This window comes from Trypanosoma cruzi, genomic scaffold (genome assembly GCF_000209065.1).
Source record: "Trypanosoma cruzi strain CL Brener 1047053516879 genomic scaffold, whole genome shotgun sequence".
Classification (NCBI taxonomy): domain Eukaryota; phylum Euglenozoa; class Kinetoplastea; order Trypanosomatida; family Trypanosomatidae; genus Trypanosoma; species Trypanosoma cruzi.
In genome coordinates, this window is record NW_001849545.1 from 45,286 (window position 1) to 57,983 (window position 12,698).

General features: G+C 58.0%; 2 protein-coding genes and 1 pseudogene across 2 annotated transcripts, besides 1 other annotated feature; all 3 read left to right on the forward strand.

Moving 5' to 3' along the window:
* Window positions 1-12,698: part of a sequence feature (areas not merged during assembly with more than two copies in the genome that could not be assigned to a particular haplotype) that runs on past the window's edge.
* Tc00.1047053510791.11 (uncharacterized protein) lies at window positions 4,330-5,055 on the forward strand (the record flags this gene model as incomplete). Its single annotated transcript, XM_804420.1, has 1 exon — window positions 4,330-5,055. The coding sequence occupies one exon, from the start codon at window positions 4,330-4,332 to the stop codon at window positions 5,053-5,055; it is 726 nt and encodes a 241-aa protein (XP_809513.1).
* On the forward strand, window positions 6,065-6,709 carry Tc00.1047053510791.20 (mucin TcMUCII, putative; the record flags this gene model as incomplete). The annotated part of the gene is made up of 1 exon (XM_804418.1): window positions 6,065-6,709. The coding sequence occupies one exon, from the start codon at window positions 6,065-6,067 to the stop codon at window positions 6,707-6,709; it is 645 nt and encodes a 214-aa protein (XP_809511.1).
* Window positions 7,264-8,550, forward strand: Tc00.1047053510791.30 (annotated as a pseudogene).

Here is a 12,698-nt window from a genome sequence, read left to right on the forward strand (position 1 = left end):
CGCGTGCAGGCGGACGACATGGAGCGGCGGTATATTTGCTTCTAGGAGTGCGGATTACTGGTCGACAGTGCTCGGAACTCCGCTAACAATGCGTGCCAGACCTGCGTACGTCTCTTGCATCTCATTCTTCGCTGAATCCGTCGCTACTGCCCATATGAGCTCGCTGCCGTAGCGTAATTTGGATGCGCCGTATCCGATGATGAACGTGCGTGGGTCATGTGGAGATGGCCCCGCCTCTTTGTGCGCAATGCGGCGTGGCTGCGATATCCGTTGCGAGGCGGCCGCCACATTTAGCGTCAGTTGCGGATCGAGATCCATGCCGAGAAGCTTCGTAGTTCGCGATGCCCCCATGGTCATGACTGGAATTTTACATCCAGCCACTTCCAGCGGCCACTTTCCTTTGCGATCATAGTTTGACTCCGTGTGCGTGGAGAGTGTGAACCAAGCGGCTTTGCACTTTGACGGGTTGATGGCCAGGCCACTTTACTGACCCCGCGCGTGCAGTTTTTTGAGGACCGTGTTGGCTGCAGGAATGGTGTCTTCCCGAGAGTGGCCGCCGATTACAATGGAGAGATCATCCGCGTGCATGTCTGCTGTGACGCCTGGGAAGCCGTTCAGCAGATTGAGAAGTGGGTGTGCGTAAAGAGAGAAGAAACATGTGTTCCCAATACGGACCCCTGAGGAGCTCCTCGCAGCGTGGAAGACCGATCGCCGTGTCTGTTGCCAACTCGTGTCTTCGCGTAGCGGCCACGCAGAAATTTTCCAAGCCACCTTCGGCAGTTCACCCCCGGAATATTGGCCGGCAAGCGACTGAGGACTCGATAGCCAGTGAACTCAAAGGCCTTGCTGGAGTCTACCAGCACCAACGGAGTCCGATGGGGTCTGCAGTGGAGCTGGCTTCCAACACCGCTCTTCTTGGGAAGGTTCGCTTGGAAGTAATCGGTTCTGTTATGCTCCACTTCATGTATCGGGTGTGCCAGCTGCATCGTCGTGGTACGCATACTACGGCACGCATGCTGGTGTGGGCGAGGCGTCCACAGCCAAAGCAGTCTCCTCAATGCCATTTTCTCAGCAACCTTACCCACGATGGAGGAAAGGCTGATGGGTCGGTATGACTCCGTTAGCGCCGGCGAATTACCGGGTTTCAGGACTGGGACGATGGCGGCTCGTCGCCACTGGACCGGAATCGTGCCGGCTGTCCGGCTGTGGTTGATGCAGCGGAGAGGGAATCGGAGACACTTCGTCGAAAGATGTGGTAGCGCCCCGCTGTAGACTTCGTCCGGTCCGGGACCTTGCCGTACGGTGTGCTGCGCAGCGCTGCACGCAGTTCCGTACGATTAAAAGAGGCATCCAGAGAGAGGGGAGAGAAGGAACCTATCGAAGATGAGGCGGCCGACTCGTTGTTGTTCTGCGGCCTAAGAAGGGGAGGGAGAAGAAATACACAAGGACTTGTTTTCTCCGTTTTTTCCCTTTGGAAAACCCAATCGCCTTGCGAGGTGGGGAGGAATCCAAGATTGAGCGCATCCGCTGCTCTCCTTGCTGTCCCGAAATTATTCTTGCGGCCATCGTACATCAACGCCGTTGTGGGAGACGGAATTGATGTCTTTTTACGTCCGGAATGTATTTTTTAGGCGAGTGGTTTGCCTGGGTTTAACTTGCTGATGCGACGCCGATATTTGCTGCGCGAGCGCTCACGGAGTAGGAGGAAGAATTGGCTCCTTGCCCGTTGCGTCTCTGCTTCACGGTCGGGCGTCGGTAACTGCAGACAGCGGGCCTTGCTGTCGGTGGCAATCCGCTCTGCCTTCGCAAGGGTGTCGCCCCGGAGCTTGGGATCATCCTTGTGCATGCCGCGGGGTCAATGCCGTCGAAGTGAAACCGCAAGTGCTCTCGTAAAAGCTTTGATGCCGGTTGATTGCTTTTTATGGTCGCATGCTGGAAGTTGTGCGTCGAGGTCGTTGGCGAAGGACTCCCACTTGGACTTCCACCAGCTGTAGAAAACTCGACGTACCGAAGTGGGTGCCGAGGGCATGGTGTCCTTAAATGCCTGATGCAGCGTGAATGTCAACACATAGTGGTCACTGAGCGGCGGCACGTTGGCTGTCCAGTCGGACACGGTAAGATGCCTTGACCATGTCCGGTCGATACAGGATCTCTCTCTTGCACCACGAGCACACTTTGTCTCACCAGGGGTGTTAACCAAGGTGCGTCCTGCATCCGTGCGCGGTTGTATAAAATTCTACAGCGGAGTTGCTTGGAGGGGTCTCCAGGAAGGGCTCCCACCGTGGGCGACGCACGTTGAAATCTCCACACGGAATGAGCGGCGACGAGACCGAGAGGCAGCTCAGCAACCGCCTAGGGGTTGTGTCGGTTGCGGCGGTGGCCTCATATAGGTGCTCGCCACAATAAGATCACGGTTCTGGCCCAGCGCGAATTGGACCACCACCACGTCGAGGCTGGAATCACGTTGAGGAGTGATGAGGGGCATACGCTTGGAGCGGAGGTTTTTCCGCACCAGCACCGCTGCAACACATTCCTTGCGGATACGTGATTGTGCGTGGAGCACACACTCTCCAGTATGCATGCTGGCGATCTGCTCCGACGACTTCCAGGTCTCCCGGATGGCTATCATGTCTGCTCCCTGCGCCATTAATGTTGCGAGTTTGGCCGGCGTCAGTGAGGGAACGGTCATCTGGAGTGCTGCTATGGGGCTCGGGCTCCGCTCAACGTCTCCGCCTCGCAGTAGCTTTTGCCTCTGTGCGTCACTTACGGCACGCAGACGACACGTGTAGCGCTGGTAAGCGCCGACGAAATCCGGCAGCAGTGAAACCCGCTCGTCCGTCGCATCGTCTGAATCCCACTTGCCGCGATCCCCACTGCCGTCTGCACACTTCGTGCTTGCGTGCCCCCTGGTGGCCGGGATGTGGTTTGGCCCTTCGCGCTGTGTGCGCTTGAATTGTCCTTTCGCGACTCTTCGCTTGTCTTGGCCCCTGGCCCCGGCGGTGTATTGAATGCGTTGCTGCGCTATCTTGTACCCGCAGCCCGCTTCTCGCTCAGAACGATGAGTAGCACCTCCCTTGCTGACGGCAGCCTGCGAAGTTCCTGGGAAACGGGGGACACTACTCGCATCCGCAGACACGGGAAGAACGCATGCCGCACGGGGAGTTGTCGGCCCTCCCGCTGCTCTCTGTGCTGCTAGGGGTGAGCGAGGGACTGGTCCACCGCCGCCTGTCAGCGCTGCTGGCACGCCACCGCCGTCAGCCTCGATTAACGCCACGACGCACGGTCTCCGACGTGGTGACGCCTGTCCGTGACAAAACGGCACGAGGGCTGAGCGAGCGCATCGCCGTGGAGTGTGGGCGTCGCAGGGGCGGCGTCCCGCGCTGCACCGTCGCCGTCGCCGCTCTCTCGCAGTCACGACCGGCATCTCGACTGCGTTCGACACCGTTGACGATGGGCGAGTGCTGGCTGTGGTCTGCGGGCTCCCGCGCCTGTGCTGTCGAGCCCAACACTGGTTGCGCAGCTGCGTTGGGGTGAGTGATCGCAAACAATATTTCCGACAGTAGCTCGCCTCAGCCGGGGCAGCCCACCGCAGCACGCGGATAACACTGGTACGAGGAACATTCGTTTATACGGGTGTGAGCTGCTGCCGTGCGTGGTGCGTGGACTATTTGATTGTGTGGGGAGGTGCATGGAGTGACGAATACTTCTGTTTGGCGTGTCGCGGTGTGTTGGAATGATGTTCGGAAAACATGTGAGGGGTGTTGTGTGTAGTTTGTGTGTCTTCTCTGGTGGAGCCGACGTGTGTGCGGGGATTGTGGCATTGCTGGCCGGCAGTTCCACGTCACTTTTCAGCATTCCTGGATGTGCTGAGGAATGACGGCAGGCGACCAGCGTGTTGGTGCTGCTGGTGGGAATGAGTGCACGAGGAATTGGCCGTTTTCTCTTTCCCATGCTGGAGCCGATGAACTGGCACGAGGGCACCGGCTGCAGGCTGCCTGCCAGCACGTGTGAGCAGCGGATCCATGCACACACAGACGCTCATCGCAAGAGCTTGTGTGATGACAGTGGCTTTTGTGGCGTGCTTTTTTGGGCGTCAGCCCAACGAAGAATGTGTGAACCAAACGGCTGACGGAACACGAGGAAAATAAGTGCGTGCACTGTGCCGTGTTTCGGCGTCGATGGCAGAGCGGCAGGAGGTCCGTGCTGGCAACTAAGATCTTTGCGTGGCGAGGGATGTCGGTGTTGATTTTGGATCGTCGAGAGTGAAATGAATTTGCTGCTGCCCGTGTGTGTGGCCACTCCGGCGGAGGGCGAACACAACAGGGAGGGATGCAGGCGCTGCGTGTGTGTGTGCGGGTGCCATGCAACAACGTCACAACAAACATGCTGCGACTCGGTGACCCTCACATCGCTGTGGTCCTCACGCACAGCCCGGGCACGGCCCACATCGATGCACTTAGTGGACGGAGTGAGGCATCTTTTGAGGCGCAGCAGGGAGCAGGATGTGTTGACGCAGCCACGACGTGCATGGAGTGTCACGATGGCACAGTCAGCTGTGGCTGGTGGAATATTTACTTCTCGGAGGCAACAGAGAGAGAGAGAGAGCTGGCGTCGTTGCTGCCTTTTGTGGCCTCCCATGCCGATTATTGTCTGTCCGCTGATCATGGGTGGTGTGCCTCCACTAGTGACGTCGTCTGCAGGCATTTCACAGCACCAGTGAAACGCACATCATGTCGCATGCTTTGGCTGTGGATGTGGTGTCGTGAATGCAGCCGGCATTATTTTGCCCGACTCCTTTTCACTGCCTTGCGACAAATAGATGCGTCGCCGCCCGAGTCATTCGCTGCAGCTCCGTGTGTTGTACTGCCGGCACAATACTCTCGTGTTGTCTGGCGCCTGGCTGACAGTCAAGCACCACTGCGCTGGGACATGCAGGGATGTGGACTGCCGCTCACGGTGTTGGGCACCGCTGTTTGGATGCGGCGGCCACACGAGCGGATGTATTGTGGCACAATGAAATGCGTGAAATACGCGGAATCACAGCGGCTGCAATAATATCGGCGGTGTGGCACCACGGAATATGTGTGAGGGGTGATGCATGATGAATCAGAGTGGGCGGCATGCGAGGGAAGTGCACCGCGACGGAGCGTCGCCCCGCCCTCAGCCTGCAGGGGAATGTACGCCCACAAAATATATGGTCGAGGCACCACCAAACACGCATGCCCTTCTGTGCAGCAATAAATAGGAGCGAAGGTGCGCTCTGGTGCGTGGGAGTCCACTCACATATTCCCATTTCCACCGCAATAAACGGTGAGGAATCAGGTGCCACAGCAACGAAGGAGGAAATAAAAACATCTATTGCAGCACTTTACCAGCGAAAAGCAGGAACAACGCAAATTGAATTATTGGCTGCACCAACACAATAAAAATTCACAAGAGAAGGAAACAGTTGTGCACACCGCAGGAACCCCAACACACGATGCAGGCATGAAAGTTTACCCTCCGCAAAAACAATAACAACATATGCAGACATCCTCCACCCTCCAAAAAGAAACAAATAAATGGCTGCTTTATTCCATTCCTTGCGCTTGACTTTGCGTGTGCTGCTGTTGCTGCGGTGGTGGCTGCGCTTCCCGTGGACCAACAATCCACGTGGTGTGCGGGGATCTATTCTTTTTCATGGCTACTTTGCTGTTGTGTTGCTGTGTGCGCTGCACCTATTCTCGTGTGTGCGTGCCCTCCGTGAGGGGTGCAGACGCGACGGACCGCTCTCGCCGTATGTACATGCGGTGGAGCCTTGTGTGCCGCTCCTGTTTGCTTCTCCCTCTCCATCTGTGTGTTGGTGTTGCGGCAGGGCTGTGTGTGTGTGTGCGTGCCTGTTGCCGTGGATTGGAGTGTGTGTCGTGCGTGGTGTGCGGCGTACGGTGCATGCCTGGCTGCTGCCCTCTCCTCTTGTGTGTGTTTGCCCTCTGTGTGTGTCTGCCGCACCTCTCGTCTCCCCTGTTGCTCTCCATGTCCCTCACTGTGCAGATCAGCTCCACACCACTGAACGACCACACTCACGATGATGACGTGCCGTCTGCTGTGCGCCCTGTTGGTGCTCACCCTGTGCTGCTGCCCGTCCGTGGGCGCGACAGCGAGTAGTGGCAATCAAAAAGCGGCCAACGTTTCAACGTCCCCTCAGTCACAGGGAGCAGGTGGTCAAGGCACGTCAGGTGGCTCAGCGTCGCAAAGTACGTCCAGTAAAGAACACACAGGAAGTGGGAGCCAAACGTCACAAGGATTAAGTTCCGGGAACGGTACTGCACAAAATCCAGATGAAAATGGAGCGGTAGGGTCAAAAAATCCGGACGGTAAGGACCCGAATTCAGGCACGACGACCGATATCGTACAAGAGACAGGCACGGGTTCGGCTCCGTCAGCGAGTCCCGATCCAACATCTCCGGGGCATATTACAGAACAGCAACCAAGTGTATCCGCTAACCCAGTCCAACAAATTCAAAAGGCAAATGCGCCAACTACGACAACCACTACGACGACCACTGCGCCAGAGGCACCAAGTACCACGACTACGGAGACGCCAAGCACGACGACGACCCGCGCACCGTCACTTCTTCGCGAAAGCGACGGCAGCCTCAGCAGCTCTGCGTGGGTGTGTGCCCCGCTGCTGCTCGCCGTATTCGCGCTGGCGTACACCACTCTGGGCTGAGAATTCTGTGTGGGCTGTGCGTGCCATCACCCAACTGCGGGGACTTGTGTGCGTCCACTGTGGTCCGATGTGCTAAACAGGATAAAATAATGATTGTGTTTTGCTTCACTTGCTTCCGCTGCCCTGCTGTGTGCTCCTTGCCGCTCCCCGCATCCGTCACGTTGAACGCACCCCAGACACACTCATGTGCATGGCACGCACACAACTGATTGCGTGGAGTCGCATTTGAGGATGGGTGCGTGCGTGCTGGAGCCATGCTGTGCAGCCCTTTGTTTTGTGTGTGTTTACATTTTTAACTTCATTGCTGTTTGTTTACCTGTGTTTTGTTTCTAATTGTTTTGTGTGTTTTTCTGCTTGCTTGCTGCGGGGCGTTTTGTGTTTTTGCCCTTTCACTGCTTTCAACTGCCTCATGGTGTGTGTGCGCTGCCGCTGCTGGGCTGCTGCCATTTGTGACTGTGCGGTGGCTGTGCGTGGTGTAGCGGCCGGGCCTTTTCTTTTGTTTTCTGTGCTTTTGCAGGCGGATCCACAGCGTTCGGGCGACTCCACTGTTTGTGATGATGACTGGCCGTGTGCTCTGCGTCCTGTTGGCTCCTGCAGTGATGTGCAACAGCTCGTGCGTGTTTTTGACGGCTGCTGCGACGGTGTGTGTGTGCGGCCCGCTGGTGATGGCGCGGTGACTGCTGAGCACGCGCGGGCTGTGATGGCTGCGGAAGGAGGACCGTGGCCGGTGGCTCTGGACGAAAGGGGAACGTGAACTCTGAGGTTGACAGCAATCAGGAAGACGAGGAGGGTGGAGAAAACACGGCGGGTGAGGGCCCCAATCCCACCGCCGCAGGACCACTCACTGCTCCGACGAGGCAGGATCAATCCTGCAGCGACCCACTGCGAAGTAACAATTGCAATCCGTCCGGCACTGGCAGCGCCTCTGCCGCTCAGATGCGTGCAAATGGACCGGAGTCTTTGGGCGGAGGGCACGCTGGTGGCGGGAGGACCTCCCAGGGAAGTGAGGCTTCGGAAAAAACCGTCACGGGACAGTCACAGTGCCAGGGACGGCAAAGGAAACACCGCAAGACGATGAAGGAGGAGAACCCGGAGCGCAACACGAGGCCGACCAAACCACGAAAATGACTGTGATGACTTGTTGCGCAAAGCAGCAGTGGAGCAGGAGGGTCACCAGCGAGGTCGCAAGGTGCGCCACGACCCGATGGTGGCGAGAATGCTCATTATTACTTTTTCCCTACTCTTACCAGCGCGTCTAGCCGCACGATGCCATCTGGGTGCCGAGGAGGCGGTTGAGCAGCGGAAAAGGCTTCCTGCTATGAAGCGACTGCCATTGAGAGAACTTTTCGCTGCGTGGATCTTCCTGAATGTCCCGCCGTTGGCGCGCAGCGGAGGTGCCTGGGCATTCTAGGAGCAGATGGCGGAAGGTTTCCTGCGTGTCAACTGGCGTGCCTGTGGAGGTTGGCTGATCCTGCAGTGGCAGCGACCGCTTCCTGGCACCACAGAGCGAGTAGCGGTGAGTGGCTTGGCGAATGGTACGACGCCACTTGTTGCTGGGCTGGGCAGTAAAGCATGTCAGCGGCTCCGTGTGCCATACGGGCGCGATTCCATGTTCCGTGTGTTGTCTGGTTGTCATGGTCTGCGTCGCATGCTGAGCCGCAGGCTCATTAGCATGCACTCCACAATGTCCGTAACAAAACTGCCGGTGCACGGACCGGCCGGCACGCATCAGTGTCAAGAGACGCTGCCAGGTCCGGTCCTTGTTGAGGGCCGCCAGGAGAGACTGGCTTTGTGTCGCCACAAGCGGGGTTTTTACTTCTGTGGTGGATCCGAGGGATAATCAGCCACTCCAGGGCCAGGAGCAGCGCACTGGATTCCGTCCTGCAGCTTCAAGGGCGTGTGCCGCAGTTGTTACTTACTTTCTCTATTATCTGCGAGGAATGCAGGGACGAAGGCGGTATACCAACGCAGGCTGGCGTGGGAACGTCGAAATCGCCATCCGTTGCGAGTATCCACGAGCGGTGGCTGTGCAGCGCTAGAGCCTCTTTACGGACTCTGCGCATTTCCCTTATCAGTTCTTTTTCGTCGGTGATTGAGTGGTCTATCGGAAGTTCCACACCGATTGTGACCCGGTGAGCGGAGGCCGCAGACCAGGGAGGAGTGGAGCCACGAAAGAACCGCTCTTCGCGTGGTGAGTCCTCGGTGATGCCGTAGCCCTTTGCGCATGCGTCTACGAAGGCATATGGCTCGTGCCGAGGTAATGGCGGGATGCGGAAACCGGCGCGAGGCGAAGGCTCAGACGTTGATCTCCGCTCCCAGTCAATCTGACAATTGCGTGTGTTATCAAACATGGAGAGCCGCGTGCAGGCGGACGACGTGGAGCGGCGGTATATTTGCTTCTAGGAGTGCGGATTACTGGTCGAGAGTGCTCGGAACTCCGCTGACAATGCGTGCCAGACCTGCGTACGTCTCTTGCATCTCATTCTTCGCTGAATCCGTCGCTACTGCCCATATGAGCTCGCTGCCGTAGCGCAATTTGGATGCGCCGTATCCGATGATGAACGTGCGTGGGTCATGTGGAGATGGCCCCGCCTCTTTGTGCGCAATGCGGCGTGGCTGCGATATCCGTTGCGAGGCGGCCGCCACATTTAGCGTCAGTCGTGGATCGAGATCCATGCCGAGAAGCTTCGCAGTTCGCGATGCCCCCATGGTCATGACTGGAATTTTACATCCAGCCACTACCAGCGGCCGCTTTCCTTTGCGATCATAGTTTGACTCCGTGTGCGTGGAGAGTGTGAACCAAGCGGCTTTGCACCTTGACGGGATGATGGCCAGGCCACTTTACTGGCCCCGCGCGTGCAGTTTTTTGAGGACCGTGTTGGCTGCAGGAATGGTGTCTTCCCGAGAGTGGCCGTTGATTACAATGGAGAGGTCGTCCGCGTGCATGTCTGCTGTGACACCCGCAAAGCCGTTCAGCAGATTGAGAAGTGGGTGTGCGTAAAGGGAGAAGAAACATGTGTTCCCAATACGGACCCCTGAGGAACTCCTCGCAGCGTGGAAGACCGATCGCCGTGTCTGTTGCCAACTCGTGTCTTCGCGTAGCGGCCACGCAGAAATTTTCCAAGTCACCTTCGGCAGTTCACCCCCGGAATATTGGCCGGCAAGCGACTGAGGACTCGATAGCCAGTGAACTCAAAGGCCTTGCTGGAGTCTACCAGCACCAACGGAGTCCGATGGGGTCTGCAGTGGAGCTGGCTTCCAGCACCGCTCTTCTTGGGAGGGTTCGCTTGGAAGTAATCGGTTCTGTTATGCTCCACTTCATGTATGAGGTGTTCCAGCTGCATCGTCGTGGTACGCATACTACGGCACGCATGCTGGTGTGGGCGAGGCGTCCACAGCCATAGCAGTCTCCTCAATGCCATTTTCTCAGCAACCTTACCCACGATGGAAGGAAGGCTGATGGGTCGATATGACTCCGTTAGCGCCGGCGAATTACCGGGTTTCAGGACTGGGACGATGGTGGCTCGTCGCCACTGGACCGGAATCGTGCCGGCTGTCCGGCTGTGGTTGATGCGGCGGAGAGGGAGTCGGAGACACTTCGTCGAAAGATGTGGTAGCGCCCCGCTGTAGACTTCGTCCGGTCCGGGGCCTTGCCGTACGGTGTGCTGCGCAGCGCTGCACGCAGTTCCGTACGATTAAAAGAGGCATCCAGAGAGAGGGGAGAGAAGGAGCCTATCGAAGATGAGGCGGCCGACTCGTTGTTGTTCTGCGGCCTAAGAAGGGGAGGGAGAAGAAATACACAAGGACTTGTTTTCTCCGTTTTTTCCCGTTGGAAAACCCAATCGCCTTGCGAGGTGGGGAGGAATCCAAGATTGAGCGCATCCGCTGCTCTCCTTGCTGTCCTGAAATTATTCTTGCGGCCATCGCACATCAACGCCGTTGTGGGAGACGGAATTGATGTCTTTTTACGTTCGGAATGTATTTTTTAGGCGAGTGGTTTGCCTGGGTTTAACTTGCTGATGCGACGCCGATATTTGCTGCGCGAGCGCTCACGGAGTAGGAGGAAGAATTGGCTCCTTGCCCGTTGCGTCTCTGTTTCACGGTCGGGCGTCGGTAACTGCAGACAGCGGGCCCTTGCTGTCGGTGGCAATCCGCTCTGCCTTCGCAAGGGTGTCGCCCCGGAGCTTGGGATCATCCTTGTGCATGCCGCGGGGTCAATGCCGTCGAAGTGAAACTGCAAGTGCTCTCGTAAAAGCTTTAATGCCGGTTGATTGCTTTTTATGGTCGCATGCTGGAAGTTGTGCGTCGAGGTCGTTGGCGAAGGACTCCCACTTGGACTTCCACCAGCTGTAGAAAACTCGACGCACCGAAGTGGGTGCCGAGGGCATGGTGTCCTTAAATGCCTGATGCAGCGTGAATGTCAACACATAGTGGTCACTGAGCGGCGGCACGTTGACTGCCCAGTCGGACACGGTAAGATGCCTTGACCATGTCCGGTCGATACAGGATCTCTCTCTTGCACCACGAGCATGCTTTGTTTCACCAGGGGTGTTAACCAAGGTGTGTCCTGCATCCGTGCGCGGTTGTATAAAATTCTACAGCGGAGTTGCTTGGAGGGGTCTCCAGGAAGGGCTCCCACCGTGGGCGACGCACGCTGAAATCTCCACACGGAATGAGCGGCGACGAGACCGAGAGGCAGCTCAGCAACCGCCTAGGGGTTGTGTCGGTTGCGGCGGTGGTCTCATATGGGTGCTCGCTACAATAAGATCACGGTTCTGGCCCAGCGCGAATTGGACCACCACGTCGAGGCTGGAATCACGTTGAGGAGTGATGAGGGTCATACGCTTGGAGCGGAGGTTTTTCCGCACCAGCACCGCTGCAACACATTCCTTGCGGATACGTGATTGTGCATGGGGCACATACTCTCCAGTATGCATGCTGGCGATCTGCTCCGCCGACTTCCAGGTCTCCCGGATGGCTATCATGTCTGCTCCCTGCGCCATTAATGTTGCGAGTTTGGCCGGCGTCAGTGAGGGAACGGTCATCTGGAGTGCTGCTATGGGGCTCGGGCTCCGCTCAACGTCTCCGCCTCGCAGTAGCTTTTGCCTCTGTGCGTCACTTACGGCACGCAGACGACACGTGTAGCGCTGGTAAGCGCCGACGAAATCCGGCAGCAGTGAAACCCGCTCGTCCGTCGCATCGTCTGAATCCCACTGCTGCGACCCCCACTGCCGTCTGCACACTTCGTGCTTGCGTGCCCCCTGGTGACCGGGATGTGGTTTGGCCCTTCGCGCTGTATGCGCTTGAATTGTCCTTTCGCGACTCTTCGCTTGTCTTGGCCCTGGCCCCGGCGGTGTATTGAATGCGTTGCTGCGCCATCTTGTACCCGCAGCCTGCTGCTCGCTCAGAACGATGAGTGGCACCTCCCTTGCTGACGGCAGCCTGCGAAGTTCCTGGGAAACGGGGGACACTACTCGCATCCGCAGACACGGGAAGAACGCATGCCGCACGGAGAGTTGTCGCCCCCTCCCGCTGCTCTCTGTCCTGCTAGGGGTGAGCGAGGGAGTGGTCCACCGCCGCCTGTCAGCGCTGCCGGCACGCCACCGAATTCAGCCTCGATTAACGCCACGACGCACGGTCTCCGACGTGGTGACGCCTATTCGTGACAAAACGGCACGAGGGCTGAGCGAGCGCATCGCCGTGGAGTGTGGGCGTCGCAGGGCGGCGTCCCGCGCTGCACCGTCGCCGTCGCCGCTCTCTCGCAGTCCCGACCGGCATCTCGACTGCGTTCGACACCGTTGGCGCTGGGCGAGTGCTGGCTGTGGTCTGCGGACTTCCGCGCCTGTGCTGTCGAGCCCAACACTGGTTGCGCAGCTGCGTTGGGGTGAGTGATCGCAAACAATATTTCCGACAGTAGCTCGCCTCAGCCGGGGCAGCCCACTGCAGCACGTGGACAACACTGGTACGAGGAACACTTGTTTGACGGGTG